Genomic DNA, 23,144 nt, shown 5'->3' with positions numbered 1-23,144 from the left:
TTTAAAAGGTAATTTTTTTTTTCAAAAGGTTGCATAACAGATTAAAAGATAAAATCTGAGAAAGAATAATTTTACGTAAAGCCTGATAACCTGCCGGCTTGTTAATTTTGAAATAAAGTATGGAAAAAGTAACTTAATTTCACTGCAGTGAAGCTCAGCCTTCGACGGTTGACGTCACGGCTTAGTTCACTGGCGAGGCGCTTCGTTGCCGTTAATTAATTCAAATTAAATGTATTTCCAGACAGTGCTAAGGTCACGTGCATATAAGATATGAATGAGTAAAAAAATGATTCTTGTTTACATCACTGTATTATTCAACAAAATATTCAAATATAAAAATTACATAGTTGCAGTTGATGCTGACTATAAACTGCACACGTTATTGTAAAATCTAGCATTCGACTCAGCTAGTGTTATCATTTATATATACCACGTATAAAGATTTGCAATCTCCCAATTCAAATACGGATTTCACACGTTTCACACAAGAGAGCATAGAGAGCTTTGATACTAGCAAACGGTTTCAAAGATTTGTAATGTACACAAGCTCGCATTGAACCCGCAAAGAGGTTCGAGCACTCAATGTAAAGCCGTCTTTAAAGTACGATGCAGTTTTAACGTTCATAAAAGAACGATTATAAATAAAGTCTTTTGACTGTTGCACTTAAAGTTGTTAAGTGGTCTGTCTTCCTTAGTGTACTTCCTTAGCGCTCAATTAACGGTTCTAAGTACGCCGGCAAACTAAAGGATTATTTAATGGTATTTCACCCGCAAAATGACAAAATGAACGTTCCGTGTAAGGAGGGATTTAATTATTTTACACGTTTACTAGCGCAATGGGAATAATGTGGCTTGTACATATTGCGTGGAATTCCTACATAAATACATATTATGTACTAGCTTTTGCCCGCAACTTCCTCCACGCGGAATTAAAAAGAAAAACTTAGTAGCCCATGTGTTCTTCCGAGATCCGTTTACCGTTCTGGACATACCTCCCAACAAACATCCATCCATCTTTCGCATTTACTTTTAGCTAAATAAATATATTATTTGCTATGTTTAGATAAAATTACTTTCGATTATTCTTTGAGGTTTTTTGTTCTAATGCGATAGAATTACGTTAAAATCTCGTAAGTTCCATATATTTCAACGTTTCAAGAATAAACTTGATATGTTGTATATTTGTAAATGAAATATGTTGCGCGCAGGCGATATGTTTTCATTACCGCTCCCATGTACGCTTTATCCAAACAAATGGTGTGGGTTGTTTCCACTTAGCTTTGCAATGAAACTCGTGTGTAATGTATGCTCGTACTGCCAAATCATGTACTACCCACGCTGTTCTGTGGCCTGTTGTAATTTTCCTTTACTGTACTCTACTGATTCTGGCTTACATGCCTTGATCTTTTTGAGCTTGGTTGAGCATAGTTGTATCGAATGAATTATTGAAAGCAAAAATATCGGTGGCCGAATTCTTTACAAGTTTATTTCTACGAATTCTTGATCCTCGGAGGATTAAAAACAAAATTTGATAGTAGCTAAGACTCTTCAATGATTTTTTAAAAATAGAATTAACTTTCCCCTTGGTGTCAACGGCAACATTCGTGGCTAATGAGTAAGTAATGTTACTTACTAAAATAAAATTAAGTAGGTATATAAAATTCGGATACAATTGAGGATTAATAACCTAAAGATTTTAAAATTTGTATTGAAACTAAATAAAGTGTAGTGTTATATGTTACAATTTCTTAGTAGTAAAATATTATCTTACTAATATTTATTATAAATGCGAATGTTTAGATGGATGGATGGATGTTGGTTTGAAGGTATATCCAGAACGGCTCAACGGATCTTGATGAAATTTGGCATAGATGTAGATCTTAGTCTGAAAGAACACATAGGCTACTTTATATGTTTTTTTAAATCCCGCGTGGTCGGAGTCGCGGGCGACAGCTAGTCTTATACATATTCTAAAACATCGAGAAAACGATTTAGCAAAAAAAGCTATACCCTTACTTGTCAAAATTACACGATAAACATAACCCTCCTGACGGAGTAATCAGTCGGGTAAAATAATTAAAACAACAGATTGTTCTGAATTTCAGTAAGACTATTTTAATATTAACAGAAGGAGTCAATTAAGAAGAGAAAACTAATTCATTAAGCCAAGTTAATATAAAGTTCTCATGAACTCTAAAGTAAGAGAAATTAGCTCTTGTTTTTAAGGCTGTAAGTCTAAAAATCGCTGTTTATTTACTGTACAGATTTATTCCATTGAATATAAAACTTTTTATTCGCATTGAAACTCAATTCCTTTCGTAATACTTAATTAAATTCCTATGATAAGTGTCTTAATTGTATTATTAAATATAAAATGACCATTTTTTATTCCAAACAACATAAATGTGTAACTAGTAATAGATTAATGTCCATAATAAACTATGCTATACGTATTTACAATGACCATTGTTATAAACTCTGGCGACGGACCAACAAATCGACATAAATATTCCTATTGAATACAATCGAACAAACACGTAGTTATTTGGCCTGCTAACTAGTAAACAAAAAAATAATTGTTGTGTTTTTTCGCAAATTCAAAGATAAATTATTTAACGTAATAATGTTTGGCTTTAAAGAAACAAACAAATAAAAATAAATATGTAATATTATCTTTGCGTAGAACTTAGGGTTAGTGGCAATTAAATTCTAGCTAAGACAACCTTTGCCAGTTTATGAAAGTTTACCTACTAAAAACAACTACTGTTTTCTATATATTTTGCGGCACCTGTGACAATATAAATAAGTTGTTTGTATTAAAGGATACAATACCTTCTAAGATGTTTCACGAAGAATGCCTTGGTTAAATCTTTTAGTGCTCGTTAAAGTCTTAAACTGTCGGCTTTAAAAGCATCTTTGCAATAAGTATCTCGAGACCGTTATTAAATTCCCAATCGGACGAGACAGAAGTGGGTCGTCTGGAAAGGATTATTTACAAAGACATATTCAGACTTTAATTATTTGCATACGTTATATTAATGCAACCAAATAGACTTATTAAAAAAATTAATAATTAAGGGACTCTTCCTTAGCTTAAATTTAATATTACAGGAAATCTACACAAAAGGGGTGCTTATGTAAACCTTAAACTTCTCTGAGTGAGTTTGAGCATAATAAATTGTATGTATGTACGAGTACGTAATTACGTCTCAAAAGTTTTTTACAAATTTAATCCCAAGTATCGATTGATGGAGTCGACATGTTTGTATTTTTATGGAATAATTCTACGTAACTTAACTTTGAATTATTTAACTCGAATTTAAAGATAACTTACAAATTAGGGAAAGTGGAAAAACAATTTTAGTGTCCTTTATCCTTATTATCGTAAAGTCTTTGAATGTCAAGTTGAATTATATTTCAAAGTAAATTAAGCAGTGAAACAGTTTAATATTTCCTTTATACTAAATTGTCTTCTGTGTAACAACAATGAAATCGTTATGACGGCTCTAGTATAAGTGAAATATGACTTTAAATTACTAATGTGGTTGTTGGAGTTAAAATTATTGACAAGTAGAACAAGGGCGCAAAGGTGGAACTGTAGATGGTACTATACAACCTTATGTACTAAAATATTTACTAAATTGTATTGTGTTCGAAATATACCTACCACTGGAAACAGACCATTTAACAGTCATAAAGGCATTATTAGACTTACTTCTCTTTATACTAAATCTACTGATTTTGTCGACATACCTGGTGCTGGCGCGCCTCTTGCTGTTTGAGGTACCTCAGGCGCTGCTCCTTTGCGCAGAGCAGCTGGTGCTGCGTGTCGATCTGCTGCTGCTGTCGGAGCGCCATCGCGCGCAGTTCGCCCAGCGTCAGCTCCACCCCTTCCCCCAGCTGGTAAAATAAAACAATAAAACATTAGGCAATCACAAACATTTGGAACATACTTAGCAAATGTTTTATAAAATGTGATTAAATAGGGATTGACGTTTTAACTGTGTGGTTTGGTTATTGACGAGTACGTTAACCAAACATTTTATTGCAAAACCAAACTATGGAAATGTGGAACGCGAGAGTAGATATGTATGTAATATCCAATAGTTCTCTAATTTCAATAACGTTAATTCATATTCTGCCGTACGAAATGGACCTTTTCGCTTTTCAAATACGGTTTATCTTATTAAGTTAGTATCGTTAATGTCAACTTTGATTTCCAATAAAATAGGACAGTGCAGTTTGCTTGTGTTTGTCATTTTAAATATGATGTCTGCTTTATTATGCTTCTTCATTAAATATGTAAATCCGTTTTCCTTTCACTATCTCCAACAATTTTTCGTTCCGTTTGTATGAATATTAATTTATTTTATTGTTTTCGGGCCAGTTTTATACTATTAATAGTTCTAGATTAATGTTTTAATTTTAAGTAATAGAAGTATGTAATCGTAGTTACACTTTGACCAAATAAACAAATTACAATGCTGACCATATATAATATTGGCTCCCTCGCCCATATTTTTTTAATATAACGTAACATCATAAAAATCCACTAATATCATAAATGTGAATGTTTGGATGGATGGATGTTTGTTTGAAGGTATCTCCGGAACGGCTGAACGGATTTTGATGAAATTTGTCATAGATGTAGAGCATAGTTTGGAAGAACACATAAGCTACTAATAAAGATTTTTTTAATTCCATGCGGACAGAGTCGCGGGCGATAGCTATGTTTAAATAATTCACAAATCTCTTTTGTTACGATTGCCCACAATAATAGCATATCAACAATAAAGTTAGAAAACACTTCGTAATATCAACAAATCATATGTAAAAACTTGCCCCGATGTCTTTATCGGAACATTATTATCGTAGAAAACAGATTGTCGAGTCACCTCAATATTGTCAAAAGAAAAACTTTTACAATTTTTCTCCCAACGTAGGCTTACTCAATTGAAACTTTTCCCTTGTAAGGATAAGCAAAGATATATGAAACTGGGGATTCGGAGATTGCTTTTCGATAAATATGCGTTAAATTGCTAATTTGTTGGAGATTTATATCAAAGTTTAAGAACTCAAAGATAGTCGAGATATCAAAGTTACACAGAGTTTAAGTACGCATAGATTTCTTTTGTGAACTTATTTTTCATGAAGTTAATAACTTCCGTTTATATGTCTACTAAAGTTTTAGCTGGGATATCAAAAATATAAAAACCGACATGATGATGATTAATCTAAATCAATGTTTGATTCATCTAATTTATATTTAAAGATGTCAGATTTGATAACATGCCATCAAAATAACATCGTATTGCAGATAATTAGCCTGCTTTAGCATAAAACCAGAGCAAAGTCTTACGGCACCCACGGGTAGGTTCCGTTACGTTCTGAGTTCGTCGCTCGTGGGCGACGGTCTGTGACGTTTTTAATATTACATGTCACAGGCGGAAATTTTTATTTTTAGATTTAGACCGAACAATTGAGTCATTTTATTAAGATTTTGATATTTTTTTTATTCCTATTAACTTTGAACAATAGATTTGTTATACTCACGGAGAGTTATTAAGCTAATGGTTTGAAAATTACTTAATTAAAAATAATAGCGAGTTATTTTTTGTATACATAAACTACACTCCAACAGTTTTTTATAATCGTGTAATATATTTGTATCATATGTAGGTGTGCAAACTAATAACGGTTCTTGATTTGCATACATCAACTCTGTACGCGGCAATAGAACTAAAGCATATAATTACGGTTACGGCTTTAGAATAATTCGCTGCAAACAAGAAGTCCGCAATTCTGTCGAGGATTAGTGTTAGAAGCCGAAAATATGAGTGTCCCGCTGAGATAACTAAGGCTAGAAGTTAAGGCAGTGGCTTAAGTCCATCGCCAGGCTTTGATATTGCATTGCGGATTCTGATTGTTTGAAACTCCCTCTATAACTCAGTGGGGTCGCTCCATTATTTTGGCTCATTCAGCTTGTATTCAGTTGGTTTAAAATAACTTTGTGTAAAATTTAAAAGCTGTTAAAACTGACTTACGTCTGTGATGTTATACTGTAAGGATCTTAGACACACTTTAGACTGTTTCGATTAACGAGATCTTAAAGATAATTGTTTTAAAGAAATTTTTATTGTAAACCAGTTTAAGATCAGTTTTAGAAAAATCTTTGTACAAAATAACATCACAATATTTCATTAATATGAAAAAGAATCTCTATAAATAACATAAGAAAAAAGGACATTCAATTCGATATGACACCTCGAAGGCACGTCACGACTTCAACAAATGGAATGTCTTATTTCAGGTGGCCGAATAAAATTGCCACTTTCGGACCTTTTCGTCGCGGCATATCGGCGGAATTAAAGCCGTCTGCGGTCAAGATTTATAGGCACCGCCACTTGTTGATAGCGCTGCCATTCTTGATGTATTGCCAAAAAAATATCGTACGACCTCTGAATACCGGCCTAGAGTATTTATTGAAATAAAAAATAAAACATACGAGAGGTTTCGTAAATTGAGTCTTCTTTCCAGACCAGAAACAACATTATACAAAATAGAAATGTTAAACATTTCATCTAATGTAATTTCATCATGCTATAATGTCGCTAATGAAATTCCCTAATGGTCCTAAAGTAAAGCAACTAAATCGTAAAACAAGGGGCTTACAGAACATAAAAGTAGATTTATATTCGTCACGAGGTGTGGACATTCCATGGACAGGTGATGGGCTCGGTAGTATTGTAGATTTATATAGGTAGAATACCAAAGGTATTTTAATTTAAATATCTATATACGTAATGCCTAAGTCTAGTCTAGTCATAGTCTAGTCGGAGATTGTAGAAATATTATATAGGCAGAAAAATCTAATATATACATATAAAATTTATGTGTAAGAAGACCAATGATGATATTACATATTAAGTATATATATATATATATAATAGTAATTAGTAATTGATTTAGTTTGTTTAACAATACAATCGTGACACCAACAAGATACACAATCGCTACTCATGGACGTCATCTCGGAAGTACCTACACTAACAAAGATAATTTCAATAATTCCTATTTACCATAAGGAAGAGCTATAGAGAAAACTATAAAAAGACTAGCTTTTACCCGCGACTCCGTCCGCGCGGAATAAAAAATAGAAAACGGGGTAAAAATTATCCTATGTCCGTTTCCTGGTTCTAAGCTACCTGCCCACCAATTTTCAGTCAAATCGATTCAGCCGCTCTTGAGTTATAAATAGTGTAACTAACACGACTTTCTTTTATATATATAGATATCATAAAATAACAAAATCCGGTAAAAGATAACATTACAGTCAAGAAATCAAACAAACGGTGCTAACATTTTCATTAGAAATTACAGAACAATAAGGAACTTATTAAAATTGAATAAAACTTTTCACTTCGTCAAGTTTAAATTGAGTTTTATATTTCAGTCGAGGCTTAGTTCCTGGAAAGTTAAAGTCGATGGTCAATTCAAACGTCGTGGTTACCTTCATTGCTTTATAAGTTTTTTCCACGGAAATATTTCTTTGACTTCGAACGGTAAGCCTTGTTCGCTATTCATGTATTCGTTGCATAATATAAGAAATGAAGTCGACCATAAAGGTTTTGAATAATTTATGCTACGATTTCTGCATTGAACTAAATAAACGGGCATACAAAGCAAATTTATATCTTCATATAAATTCTATTGATTTAAGGATTGCTATGTTAGTTACAGTAAAAATAATAGAGAAGATAATCTCTTATATATTCCCAAGAGGAGAGTAACAAGAGGAAAAAACTTCAAGTTAATTAACAGTAATTTTGTAATCTGCTTCTGGTTCTTCTACCTATAGTCTTGGTAGTATTTGGTGAGCGTATTTGTGTGGATAAAAAACCGCAAAATTAGTTCGCACTAAAAGACTTTTTCGTTGCTTGAACATTTGGAAACATGAACATGAAGAGGTATGAATGAGAATGTTTCACAAAAATAATTTGTCCTCAACGCAATCAAACATAGTTCAAAGTAGAACACCGAGTAACTCATTTAAGTTTCTCTGGGAGTTAGTAAATAGTATGCCTAGTGGCGTAGTGGCATATGTTCGCCATAGTTCTACAACTGGTAATCATTTTGCTCGAGCAAGGGGCGCCTCAAAGGCAAGCTTTCGCAAATTAATTACCCGCTGGAAGTAAATCTGTTTGAGTATTATGCAATATTTAATATTGTCTGAAGTATTTTAAGTATCTCTCAATAGAGATTAGATTGGATCCTTCATATTCTTCTTAATTAATCTTACTAATATTATAAATGCGAAACTTTAGATGGATGGATGGATGTTTGTTTGAAGATAACTCCGGAACAGCTAAACGGATTTTGATTACATTTGGCACAGATGCACATAGTCTGGAAGAACACATAAGCTACTTATGTTTTTTTTTTAAATTCCGCGCAAACAGATTCACTTGCCACAGCTAGCAGCAGCTAGTAATAAATAGCATTAAAATTTTGCCATTCACTGTCTATCGTAGTCGAATTTGTAATTATCGTTTCAGACCTTATATTTGAAAAAGAACTTACATATTTACCATTCACTATTGAAATACGAAAATATGAAACTTTGAAAAGCCGTATGTCATTAAAATTCACATTGCTCGAGAAACCTTATTAAGTAAATCAATTATGGAGTTGACTAATGAACATTTAATTAACGATTAATACGTTATAAGAGTTAATCAAGGAGTTAATTCAAGGTAGAATTTAATAAAACCAACACGAGCCCTGTAAGTGCAGCTATAAAAACACCATTTCGAAAGTAATTAAAGCTATTCAGAGTACAAGAGCTTAACAAAGGAGCCAAAGATAACCGTCTACAAGGCGCTGAATAAAACATGTTATCGTGTGAGCTCATCCTTACGACGGAAATGCGACAATGTCGTGTGAGGTTACCATGAATATTGAAAAAGAAAATAATACTCCTTGAATACAAAATTAAATCTTACTAATATTATAAATGCGAAAGATTACACTGTTAAGGGTCTCTCTTTGGCATAGATGTAGAACATAGTGTGGAAGAACAATTACTACGACTATTTTTTTTAAAACCTGCACGAATGGTGTCGCAGGCAATTGCTAGTATAAATATAATTCTATGATACAAAATGGCTTTAATACAGACTAGAATTATATTTAAACTGACAATGTTATAAAATAATAATATAGGTAAACGTACAATATACAGATACAGTAGGGTAAAGACGGGCAAGACGTTCCTCAAAAATTATTGGAAATGAAAATTATTCTCAGTTTTATAAGTACAAAGTTTTTTCCTGCTACTCCACCAACGCAGAATTAAAAAAAAGAATCAGGGTAAATACCTTCCCTTCACTAATTTTCAGTCATATCGGTTCAGCGGTTCTTGTGTTGTAAACGACTTTCTGTTAAAGATAGCTACCACAATGTTTATAGCATTTATGTAAGAAAAGATAGTGTGTAAAAAGATTTTTTTAGTTTATAATAATTCGTTCGAGAACATACACACTATGTTAATCATGGCTGTGATACATAGTACGGTCGATTTGCTTTATTTGTGCAATCATAAAGCAATTATCTAACATCTAAATTGCTCAATAGATGTAACAATTCATCAAGATGTTAATAACTTAATAGCGGATATTAAGCCGTATTGACTGTCACTCAAATTGTGTAGTGAGAGATAATTGAAATCAGATTTCTATTACGTCACAAGGATTTCGTTAAGATATTTAATTTACGGTAGATTAAGAAATTTGATATCCTAAACAGCTATCACGGTTAATGATTCCTTTTGAACCCTCATCTTTAAAATAGAATTAAATTTGAAACAAATAATATTGTACTTGTCAGAGACGTCAAACAATAACTTTACGATGTTACAAATAATATGACGGGATTAAGTTACCATCTAAGAATCTCTAAACATTTCTATATTTTCCTCATTTTATTTTAGTTATGTTTCCTATGTAATGCTTTACTAACCGTGGGTCTCTGAGACCAAGAACACTGTATAAAACATTGCGACAATTACTTTGTGGTCGAAGTCAAACGTCATCAGATGAACCTATTAATTTATTTCTTTGGTATTATTTAAATAAATAGGTAAAATACTTTTGTTCCATAAAATTATTTAATACAATCTTATGATATAAATTATAAAATTTCAATTATACTAATAATAAAGTATTAATTTATTTTTTGTTATAATTATTTTTTAATTTCAAGTGTTTCGTTATTGTTTAACAAAGCTTTACTGTGAGGAAAAACGGTCAGTATTTTTCGCTGTAATTCGTCTTTGCTAATATTAGGAAAGGTCTCGCACAAATGACCACTAATGGATTACTTTCTTCCATTAACAACACGTTTCAGCTTATTCCGACTAATTTCAACAAAAACGACTAGATTGATGATCATGGGGATTATTTAATTCTTCATTGATTTCAGTTTCATTTATAAGGTGTGTTAATATTTTTTTTCATCAGTAAATTGACCATAGGACATATAAAAAAGCACCCTTTCAACACTATTTTAACACTTTAAAATGTAAATTTTATATTTTCATTGTAACGTTAACTTTTTAATGTGACGTAAATATGATCTTAATAATATTATAAATCCAAATGTTTGGATGGATGTTTTTTCACGAAGACGAAGACGCAGGAATAGGTTAGTTTTAAATAAATAAAAAAATGTTATAATACTTCTAACTATAGTAATAACTTGTTCGTTGTCGTTGAAATAGTTTATGCGAGTGATTCGCGACTTTATTATAGAGCTATAAAAGTAGCGATATGAAGTTTTCTTTATCGCGTGCCATAACATGTTGATGTAATTGCCACGTCGCTGTCGCCTTGACCGAATTACCATTCATTTCCATTGTTTTTACCTTCAACACAATATCCATATTATATATGTTTAACTTTCATTACTTTAATACAGGTGAGTGTGCTCATTGCATTAAGATTACTGATCTCACACTCTATGGTGTACGTGTTTTGTCTTAATATAAATTGAATTTGGATCGTGGTTTAGTTTAAGTTTTCTATTAAATTACCTTAATACAAAGTATCAGCAAGAAATCAATATGTAAATATGAAAAATATGTAAATAAAAACAATTATTAATTTCTAATAAAGTGATGGCATATTCTGATGGATTCCTAACTTTATTAAATTTCCGTCAAGTCTTCAACAACCTTGGGCAAAATTACGTAACTGCATTACCATAAACGTTATCGTTACCACGCCTGTAAATTATCTCGTCAGCTATTTCTCCCTTACCTTAACATATAGGGTGTGAATTTCTTGCTTGAATATTGAAATTTTAGGATCATAAATCTGTACTGTATATTTTCGATTTCTAATATTAAACGCAAAATAACAAAGATTGAATAAACTGGATTTTAAATTTTCTCTCTAAATCAAATTGATGTAATAAATGTATTAAAATAATTACAAGTTTACTACGTATAACGCTTAACCTTCTTGCTTGCCTACGATAAGGCAGAAATCGTAAACATTTCAGGTGTTTTAGCCTTATAAAAATTACGGAAAATATATTTAAAAAATAAATAAATAATAATGTAATTTTACGTAAAACAAAACGTAAAGTTAATAAACACCTGACCTAAGCAAAAATCAACCAGACAGCTTTATAAATATATTTGAAAAGGGTATGAAAACACAAAAAATAGAAAAAAATAAAAATGTTTTATTCTCTCAGAAAACAATTATTTACAGACCCTTTTTGAAGCGGGCAACGCATACGTGGTTTCCTGATACCCTTCCACAACAAAAGCTTTCGACCTTAGCTTCCTACTTCACACCGTTTTGTTCTATATATTCCTTACTCTTTTATCGTCTACTCAAAAATAATTCTTATTCGAAAAGAAATTCAAATAATTGTGTCAACTAAAATAATACACGACACAAACTTTCAATACAGACATTTTATAGGTAAGTAAACTTTACAATTTACCCATAAAAAGCGAGAAAGCGCACTTGCGGTGTTCTTTGACCGCGGGTGCGCCGTTTCCGACATTTTTCCGCACTTACCCTGTAAAACTTGCGCGAGTCAAACACTAAGTGACCGCATTTCTTATTGTGAAAGTGGCCAGAGAAGTTTCTGCCTAAACTTAAAAACTCTCGTAGATTTAAAGTCAAATTAAACGTAATATTGAAATGTTTGCTAAAATTAAAACGCACATTTATTGTTCGCAGATTTTTGGGACTAAGTAGGTACGTCCTTTATTTTATTTGTTAAAAATGTACATGCTAATTAAATTTAAAATTCGAATTAAGACAGAGCAAACAAAAATAGACAACGTATAGCAATTTAAAAATTAATAAAAATCAGATAAAATCTTATCGCTAAACATTTTCATAACAAAACTGGACACTAATTTTATGAAAATACCGGTGACTTTAATTAAACATTATGTGCAAAAGGAGTTTAATTAAAATGTTAATAGGTTTACTATAACGGCGTAGGCGCGTAAGTGCCGAAATGAGAGCTGTTACGATACTATCGGAATATTAACTACGAGCTCGGACAATCTCTTTGCTTTTGTAACAAACTTCAATCTAATTTAGCTGACATTTTCGCATTATAATACGTCCTAAATAACGAAAACAAATGATATCTACACTTTTAACGACATTTTTTGTACCCTCAATTTATTTGAACAAACAGTGATAACAGTATGTCTCAATAAGAGTATTTCGAAAGTAGAATTTCACGGTTAAAAATAACGTTTATTTTGTCTTTGTCGTATCATATACTGATCAAAAGTTATATAATCCCATGTTTCTATTCATATTTTTGAATATTTCGTTGGTTTTTCTAATTCTCTAACTTATTTCTCATACTTATAAATGTTAACTTAACAAAACAAATGACAATATCTTGCATGATTTAAATCATTAGATTAATTATTTAATTGTGAGTTAATTAGTATCAAAGATTAGTCAAGTATTTATATTTCCCATGAGTAACTTAAGAGCTTGGATACTTAACTCAAGCTGAATACAATATACGGACCGCAGAGAATTCGACACTTTGCGTCCCATTGCTTCACTTGTATGAAACCTATTTAGTTTTATTATATTTTTTCTTTCTTTATTTACTGCATAAGAACAAATATTTAATCATATAAAATTACTAACCAAAAAGGTGTTTTATTATTTATAAGAACTGCTTGACAAAGAAGTATGCGAAGGTATATTTTACAGAGAATCTTTTTAGAACGATAAAATTTATAGCACATATAGGCATACAGTGTCTGTATTCAATATTCTTTCGCAGAGTGGGCCAAGGGTCTATAAATCCACTTCACGCCTCTGTTTTGAATGAATAGAATACAAAATAAGTTTTATTCTTTTGTTAAAAGTCTATATTCTTTTCGTTTTCTTTCGTCGCTATTTTTGAAAAATAAGTCAACATTCATTCATTTTTTAATATTTCCATCTAATTATAACCAATAAATTGTTATTTTTAATTGAAAATATGTCCGAAACGTTCATGTTGATGTCATAAATTCAAATCCATTTATTGAGTCACATTTTAACTTTGAGTAGTAAACTTTATATCTAAATATTAATTTTTGTTAGTAAAAGCTCAACTAAATGTAAATGTAAAAGCTTTTAGTAAAAACATAATAGTCCATTTACGAACATTAGATACATTATAAGGTAATTACTAATTAACTTAATCACTTTCCCTAAACAAAACAAATGCAATTTAAAAGCTAAACGTATATAAAACGAAATTGATTGTGATAGTTTGTTTAATATTTGTGTAATCAATTTTACAATATTATTAAGCTGAAGTCTTCTATAGCTTTTAATGTTAAATATAAAGATTTATATCAAAAATAAAAAACTGTTTTTTTGTGATGAAAATGCTTACGACGACAAGACTTTTTATTGATACGAACAAGATAAATTTTACATCAAAAAAAATTGAAGAAGTAAAAAAAAATGTTCAAAAAACTGCACGAAAAAGGTTGGACGTAACCCCGAGGCCGCAACATACTTTAAAGTTATATAAATTTTAAACACATAACTTCATAATATTTTATTAAATGTACTTAATTGTATAAAAAATACATTTATTAACTATTTCTTAGCAATATTCAGTTATGCTATAAATTTATATTGCAATTTAAAAAATGCATTGACGCTGACTGTTATCGAATTTAAGTCGTTAACTTTTACAAGCTATTATAAATTGCTATGCAACCAAAAAAACTCAATTATTACTTTAAAATTCCAATTAAATTTCACAACATTAATGTAACAATAATTTCAACTAACAAATAAATGAGTTCACAAACAGTAATAAGCAAACATTACTTTGTAACGAGCGTACGGCAAACTTTATAACTTAGTTAAGCAGAACTGAGTTGTTACTTGATGCACTGCGTATTTTATTATTATATAGCATACAATATAATATATATAAGCTTAGTAACTAGCAACACATATATTTTAAGTAGATTTTAGTAAGAATTTAACTTAGTTAGAAACTTAAATTTATAAAAGTCAATAAATTTAAATTAATAGGAGTAAGTAACAAAAACTAATAACTAGCGTTATTCTATCAACATTGGTACACAATTTGCTATAGAATCAAAAACAGAAGAGAAATAAATGACTTTATTAAAATGTTATACTTTCAATATTCTCAGGAACGAAAATGCAAAAAAAAAATCGTCAAATTTTGTAATGTTGTTATTAAAGAAAACCTTAAAAATTTCCCTTCTGATTAAAATCTATAAATAGGAATAGATTCATAAAATTTATAATTACAGTAAAAGTTACATTTGTTTGGTTTCTGTTTGCTACAAATTTCATAGAAATTTGCGACTGGTAGCTATTATTAAGCGAGTCTACAGCTGAGCCTACTCAACAGTACAGCAAGTTTGTAAACTAAAATGTTAAATTAACTTATAATTTAAGTAACAAATAATTCAAGTTAAATTATGTACCAAATTTCTTGCTTTGAATTTCATAATTTCTTCGCTTACTTCAGAATGTCATAACTACCGCATTCAGTGTTAAATTCGATTAGTATGGGAACTACCTTGGTACTCAATTAATACTCTGAGTGCGGCTGTTACACACGCATGGCATAAAGATGTAATAATTTGTTAGCAGCAAGCCATACCCTTGATTTCCCAAGATATTGAACAGAGAAATCTAACGAAGCATCAAGTGAATTCTAGTCCCCTAGAGATTCCTATCTCTTTGGTGGCACATTTCGTTAAATAATTAATTTAACCAGGCTTCTTTTGATTACATAAATAAAGATATTTTTAAACTTTATACAGCTTCCAATAAGTTTATGAGCCATATTTCTTACTTATACTTGTCTGTAAACCAACCTTGCGAAATGTTGAATAGAAAAAACATTTCATAACCGGTCATAAATGAACCGATTTCTTTTATTTTATAATTAAATCTGAAAAAATGAAGTAGATGCTTATGAGAAACTTTACAAGTTACAAGTATTTAATTTACGAACACATCGTGAAAACGATGGTGAAAAAGTGTTGTACATAGTTGTTTTGACAGAAAAGTTCAAAGATTGCTTTGAAGATCACTTATATTTGAAGGTCAGTACTTTAATTTTTAAAATTTAGCAAAAGATACTGTCAAAAATCTATTTTAAGAAGACGACTTCTAATAACTGTGAAAATTACTAGTTGTTTTTGCAATATAATATTTTTACGTAATCTTGCGTCAGGAGATAATAAATTAAATTGTTTTTATTGGAACGAAGTTCCTTTTATTTGTATCATATTAGCATACTAAAAGTCGTTGTGTAAAACTTGTACCGAATATCCGACAAACTTACCCGCGTCACTTTTGGAATCTAATAAGCTTGGTAAAGCTCTTGCTACATTTAAATTGTCCTTTTCCTTTGGATGAAGTAGACGATATTATAAAAAAATATCGGTTCTATAAAAGATATAAAATTGTACAAGTTCATAAATAAAGATTATATAATAAGCTTTAAATAGTTTAACTTACATAATACAGTAACTCATATATGCCGATACTGATCACATTTAAGAAATAAAAAATATGCAAATCAACATCGAATAATTATCCCACAAAAAATCCTAATTACTAGTCGTGTACTAAAATTCACACAAAGATATAACGCTCGTAATAATAGTTTCCGCACCTTCTATTAATATAAATCCACAATATCTGATAAATGATCTATATCAATATCGTAGTCTGTGCTTCATAAGAAAATACTGTATAAAGGCAAAAGAATGTACGGAGATTACATCTCTAAAAGACTATAAGTAAAGCTTACTGCATTAACAAGCCACGTCCGAGGGAGTGCTGAAACACAATTCTCTACTCAAACTCTCACATGCTATGTGACCGTAATTTATTACTATGAAATTAGGACGGTTTTCTGACCAGAAAATATATACAGTTGAAGCTATGTTGAAACGACACTTGGAAAAAAAAATCTGGTTTTGTGACGCGACTCAAAATAAAGCCCCATTGTTGTTCGCAATCACGGCAACCTTAATATGGCGACCGACTGAAGAAATTTATGGGTCCCTTATTTTCTACAGGAATTACAATCCCTTTTATGGTTACGGGATTACACCAGCCGTGCTACCTTTTTCTTTATCACTAGACACAAAGTGGTGACAATGTCGTATCACCAATTTTCAGTCGCCATGTTGAGATATCGGATTTTTTCTAAACCGAGTATTAAACAATAAATATATACTCGTAAACTTAATTTGTTTGATTATTTTACAAAACGTACCTTCAAAAAGACCTTCAAAGTTTGAATGATTAAATTTCAAATACATCTATAGTCTATTTATCAAAGTTATATTTAAAACCATATTGTATCTAAATGTTATATTTAGAGCAATCCATAATATTTTTATATATTAATTATTTAACTCTAGTCGTAAAAAAAAATAAGAGCAAGAGTTCATTTTGAAGAATAAACTTATATAACCTGTATAACTAACTTGTTTTCGCATTCTTTATGAAACACGTGTGCGCAATATAAGGTGAAAATTGCGAATGCAATTTTGCAAGAATATTTTTCGAAACATTTAGCTTTATTGAAAACGAAAAAGTTACCGAGTTCTTTGATTCTTGTGGTGTATAAATAAACGTATCAAAGGAGTCAAAGAAATAACTAGAACACGTTTTATTACGTATGGGTACTTACTGAATGCTTTAACTTGAATTTTTATTTTGAACTCTTTCATTCTCCAAGGGAACTAAACTCAGCAATTGATGTTCAGATAATCTGAACCTAAAATACGTGTGAAAACGTATATTATGTTCATATTATCTGAACGTATTTTAACGATTTTACATTATTATTTTTAAAACAAAATACTCACGACTATATATACTCGTATATGTAGACATAAGAAAAACTTGTATCAAAACGTACCTGGAAAAAGAAATTAATTTATCAAATCTTAATAACTTTAGATGGATGGATGGATGTTTGTTTGAAGGTATCTATGTAACGGCTCAACGGATGTTGATGTTTGGCACTGATGTAGAAAATAGTCTGGAAGATCACATAGGCTACTTATTTCATTTTAACTCCGTGCGGACGGAGTTGCGGGCGACAGCTAGTTAATGTCATAAATTAAATACAATTAAGTAAGTTATTTGGTAATTAAAAGATATTTTTTTTAAACTCATAATTAATTCAGAAAAAAAACTGGTTAAAATATAAATGTCAGATTAAAGCCGTTAGGAGGCTTAAAGGAATTGATCAAAACATCTAACAAACCAAGGTAGTCGAAAACAGAATGACCTGCGAATTTTCAATCATTAATTATTCCGTAAATTAATTATGACAATATCGCAAATGAAGGAATATTTTATTATAGGTTGTATGTACACATTCAAATCCTTGAAATATTTGTTTTGGGCCTAAAGCTTTACATTTTACTTTTATGTTTCAAAAGATCTAATCGTTCTGGTGAATTAATAAAAACAATAGCCTTGTTAAAAGTTTTTTCAAACAGTGTAATAAGAATAACATATTTTGCTCGTCGAGATAGAATTTTATTTTGAATTTTATTCATAGCGTTCCTTTCAACGCTACTTTCTTTCAGGCTTTTTTCTTTTACTTTGTCGTATTTTTATGAGCAAAATGTATATAAAGTCGTCTTTAATAACAAGTGGACGAGTCCTACCTTTTCTCGAGGATTAATTATTAACAGTGAGAGCTGACTCCTTTGAACTAAATTAGTAGAGCACGCTTACTGGTTACTTTGGTTCTTTTCCGTTCTGAACGTCCCTAATAAAATGTCAACGAACTATTACAGTTCAATGATTTAAAGTTCACAGTTCCACCATACAGATTTACATGTTTCTTTAGACCGATTTTTTTCTTTGAAGACGTATTTTAATTTCAGAAAGTGAATAGTTTTCACACTAGTCGGAAATGTAAGATGGCGAATAAAATATCCGTGTTAAATTTATTAAAGTTATACCGACGTACTACGTTGAAAACGTGAATTAGTAATGAACAAACATTAATCTAGCCATACGGAATAAACTGCGCCGGTATGAACCTAAAATAATTTAATATACTATGTATTTATGTCGTATATACAAGCAAGTGCACTCTAATATTATTAGAGTATGAGTAATGCGGTAAATTACTTTGATTTTTATTGCTGCAGTGATCTAGAACACATTAGAGAACTGCAGTATAAATTCCGAAGATTTTAACCTGATTTTGCAATATATTTACAATATTAACATTAAAACATTTTCTATATATATTTTTATTAAAAGATATTGCATCTTTTAAATCTTTCTCGAGTTCCTTCATAATACTATTTATAAATAAAATAACAGTAAATCTCTATTTCAAATTTAGAAATTTATTGTGACGAAATCTTTTTAAAAACATACAGTAATTATATTGTTAATTAAAATGCGCTCCTTTACATAAAAACATGCAATTAGAAATTTTACAGTTGCCAAAATACGGAATACGCTAGAATACAACGATTTCGCGCGCCTAGTTTCCATAACAGTTACCTCTAATTAACACATTTGCTTCATTTCTGATGATAATAACGCAGTTAATAACGCTTTGCTAATGCAGGGAATATGCGCTGTGAAAGCTTTTACCCGTAATGGTACTTTGACATCTTTAAATTTTGAAACGGTATTATTAAAACGTTAATTCGACAAATAACAATAAATATATTAAACAAACACCTAAAGGATTTTATCTTTTGATTCGATCTGTTTTGAAATCAAGTAAAAATACTATCATATTGATGTTCTTTAAAACGAGCTTTAACTATTACTGAGTAACTTATAAATTTAACCCTTGTAAAATAGATGCTTTTAAAATAAACAACATTTTCTATTAGAACTCGACAAATAAATAATGAACGAACACGAAGCACCCGCTTTAACTTCATAACTGATTACGATGAACTAACTTAATTCCTTGAGCACAACACTTTAATATTATTATCTTATTTTAGTAGATCTCTTGTATTTACTTTAAAATTAAATTTAAAGTTTGCAAGTCTTAACTTAATTATAAAATGTTGTAGTGTGTGCAAAAGGTGTTAGTGTGATCTTGAATTTCAGCTGTCGGTACACATTTGTATATAAAAACACATTTTTTTTAATGGGGCCATAGGAATACTGTTGTGATACAAGTGCTACGACAGTGGAGACTCGCCGTTATACCGACTGATGACGCAATCAATTTAAGTTTTTTTTTTGAAGGCGTCTTTATTTGGATTTTGTTAGTATAGAAATCTTAAATATAAAGCTAAAAGTAGTTTATTAGAAAACCAATTAACAAAACAGGAATAAATTTAAATTGCTTATAAATTTTAAAGAGTGAAAATTAAGTTGTATAGTTAATAATTGTAGTATAAAATTGGAATAAATTAATTGTTCAATAAATCTTAATCGTATAGCATAACCGACGTCGAGTTCCAGTTACATGGCTTCAGCCCGCGCCGTATTTATAATGGCGATTAATTCAAACAAGAGATTAAAGTAAGATAAGCCGGATCATTTATTTTTGTCCATATTTAAATGACCCCAGGATTATACCTTGTCAGGATTACACAATTTTTTTAAATAAAATTTATACAGACAAAGTAGCTGATGTTTTTAGTGACAATTATCAAACAATGACGCTATTAGGTTACAATAATCAAATTTAAAACACAATGTTGAATAGTCTGTGTTATTTTATTTAAGCATTGTAGCGCTACACGTCGACGTAGCACCGTAGCATCCGTAGCACTTGCAAACTTCATCTAATGAGAACCTTTCGCATGGTTTTACTATTGTATTGATAAATTGATCTAGTTTCTTTTTCATATTTTAATGAAAAAAAAACTGGAATAAGATGAAATAATCTTTGTACAACAAAAATATTTACCTAGTTTGATACTAAAATTTTGTTTTAAACTTTAAATGGCGCATATTTTGTGCATTTGACAGTGTTCTACATTGTTATTTATACCAAACACACTTCGTTTCAAAGTTCTTTATACAAAACGCTTCGAAGGGTGTCACCTGAGTGTACAAGGCCGCGACCCGCAAACATTACATGAACAAAGTAGCCACTACACTCGCGCCCTGTTTTCATTTCATAGCATTCATAAAGAAATGACTAGCGCTTGCTTTGTAAACGACCTTTTTCCAAAGTCAAATGCCAATAAAGAAATACAGAAACTTTTTTAGAATTTCACAATTTGTTTATGTGACTTCAGTAAATTTTCTCAAGGATTCTTGTTCTCAAGCATCTCTTATAAAGGATACTTGAGGTAACATTTAAAATTACATGCTTTATAACAGAAATAAATTTTTCGGTTTACATTCCATAAGTTAATCACAGATATCAACTTTATGTTTTCCTTATTAAGCTTCATAGAGTGCATTTAAATCAAACCCCAAAAACAGAACTATCTGGAATAAAGTTCAAAAGCAGTGAAACTATCCAATAAAACATTCAGACAACTTTTGACGCTAGGAGAGTAGACGCTATAAAAAGAATAAAGCATTATAAAACTTCATTCATACAGAAAACAATTAGCTATGAATTCTTTGAAAACGTGTGAGTAGAGGAAAGCAATGCCTGTCGCGTTTCACAATAGACCGGCCCCGACTCGCCACTCCACGCTGTTTTGTTCAAACTCCATTCTTTTAACAAATATTATAACGCCTTTGTTTCCTCTGATGTAACATTAAAATGAACACTATGAAATGATATTCTTGGGAACTAATTATGATTATTATATCTATTTATAAAGTTACGTATTACTATTTATAAAGAACGTTAATAATTAGACGGCGACAATATTGTATTGTGTATATTATGCGATATTGTTCTCATGTGACTTTTTCTTTGTCTTTTTGATAAAAAATTCTTTAAACCTTAAAATTAAAACTTGTAAACGAGGCCTATGAAAAATCTTGTTGTAAAAATTTATCGATATGACTCATTCCTTTAAAACCAATAAAAGTTTTAAATAATCCAAATTTTAGTCTTTTTAGGTTATCTTATAAAACATTTATGCTGTTAACTTAAAACTGAATATGATTGTTATAAAATTAATGTATATTTCTTACGTTCTGCGAAACACAGTAGCTTAAACATCTTTAAGCGTCTAAAAATAATTGAAAGTCGATGTTCAACGCAGACACCGTGTTCTCTGTGAGTGACGTAATCTTATCTTAAATGCAAAGGAGGTCCACAGACATAGACAGGGGACAAGAAACTGATTATACAAGACTGTCACTATTTCCTACATATAAAAGCCTCTTGTCATTAGTCCGATAACGTATGGTTCAAATACACAATAAAATAAACATTTATACTCATAAAAGATGGGCGAACAGACTGTCTTGCATTTAACTTTCCAAATAATCAAAAGATTTAACATTCAAAAATATACATATATTGTTATTTTTAAACCCTACTGAATCAAACTATGAACTTAAACTACACTGGGATCAATTTGATTATAATAAAGTCATTATAATTGCTGGAGCCGTTGTGAAGGCATTTATTCTCTAATTGCTGAGTTGTGTATGCTATGTGCACACACAACTCAGCACAATGCACACAGCAATGCACACATGTGTTAACCAGGAAAGAAAATCTTGTCACCTAAGGGTTTGCATTAAAATATCAATTATTTCCTTCTAATTATTTCACAATTCAAAGTTCAAACAATATTTTATCGTAAAATACATTTTCACCAAGTCATCTAAATTTAAATATGATTAAGAGTTAGAAATTACGCAATAAGATTTTCAGTTCCATCTGCCAAGTAATTGAAATTTCCACGATGTCTACTTGAAAGTCAACTCAACGTTATGAGATGTAATAATTGTTGTTAATTCATTTGTTCATATTTAACTGACTTTATAATTGATCAAAAATAAACCGACGAAGTCTTCTTGATATCGAGGAAATTACTTCATATCAATTGGTATTTCTGCTATCAATGTGTGATAATAATAATTTGTAGATTCCTAAGCAACTCATAACTCGCCAGCGCTAAAAAATGGATGTAAAATAAAGAAATGAAATCCGAAACAGAAAGAGAGAAATCCTGGTATCTAACTATATCTTAGCCATAGATATTAATAACCATGCCAAAAACAAATAGTCCGAATTTTGAATAACGAGTTACAGCAATCGCCTAAAAACAACCACATAAAAATTTGGTATGCTACAAAAACTGTATTGAAGGTTCGCAAACGTAAATGCGTGCGAAAAATTATATAACTTACGATTTAAGTCTATTCAATTCGTCATGACTGCGTAACTTATATAAAATACACTACCTTTAGATATAAAATATATATTTTTTTTTCGCCACGATATGTACAAACTATCCAAAGCCTATTGTTGGCCTTATAATTCTAATACAATGAAAATAACCGTACGTCACATTTCTAAGAAAGGTTTTTATATCCTCTATTGTGGGTTTAAATTGCTCATTACTGGCTACTGGATTGATATTGATTATTGTGTATCTTTATACATATTAAGTTAAATTCTAGGTAAGGAGGTTTTAAACAAATGTTTTAAAA

General features: G+C 30.5%; 1 protein-coding gene across 5 annotated transcripts in view; it reads right to left on the bottom strand.

Moving 5' to 3' along the window:
- The window catches only part of LOC106720010 (apoptosis-stimulating of p53 protein 1), a 190,481-nt gene that overhangs the window by 29,597 nt on the left and 137,740 nt on the right, over window positions 1-23,144 (bottom strand). For all 5 annotated transcript variants that reach the window (XM_014514538.2, XM_014514539.2, XM_014514537.2 and 2 more), the window contains one exon: window positions 3,754-3,900. In XM_014514538.2, coding sequence (XP_014370024.2) covers window positions 3,754-3,900 — 147 coding nt within the window. The remainder of the gene's footprint in view (window positions 1-3,753; window positions 3,901-23,144) is intronic.

This window comes from Papilio machaon, chromosome 14 (assembly GCF_912999745.1).
Source record: "Papilio machaon chromosome 14, ilPapMach1.1, whole genome shotgun sequence".
Classification (NCBI taxonomy): domain Eukaryota; kingdom Metazoa; phylum Arthropoda; class Insecta; order Lepidoptera; family Papilionidae; genus Papilio; species Papilio machaon.
The sequence above is the reverse complement of the archived record's forward strand: the minus strand, read 5'-3'. Positions and strand labels throughout refer to the sequence as shown.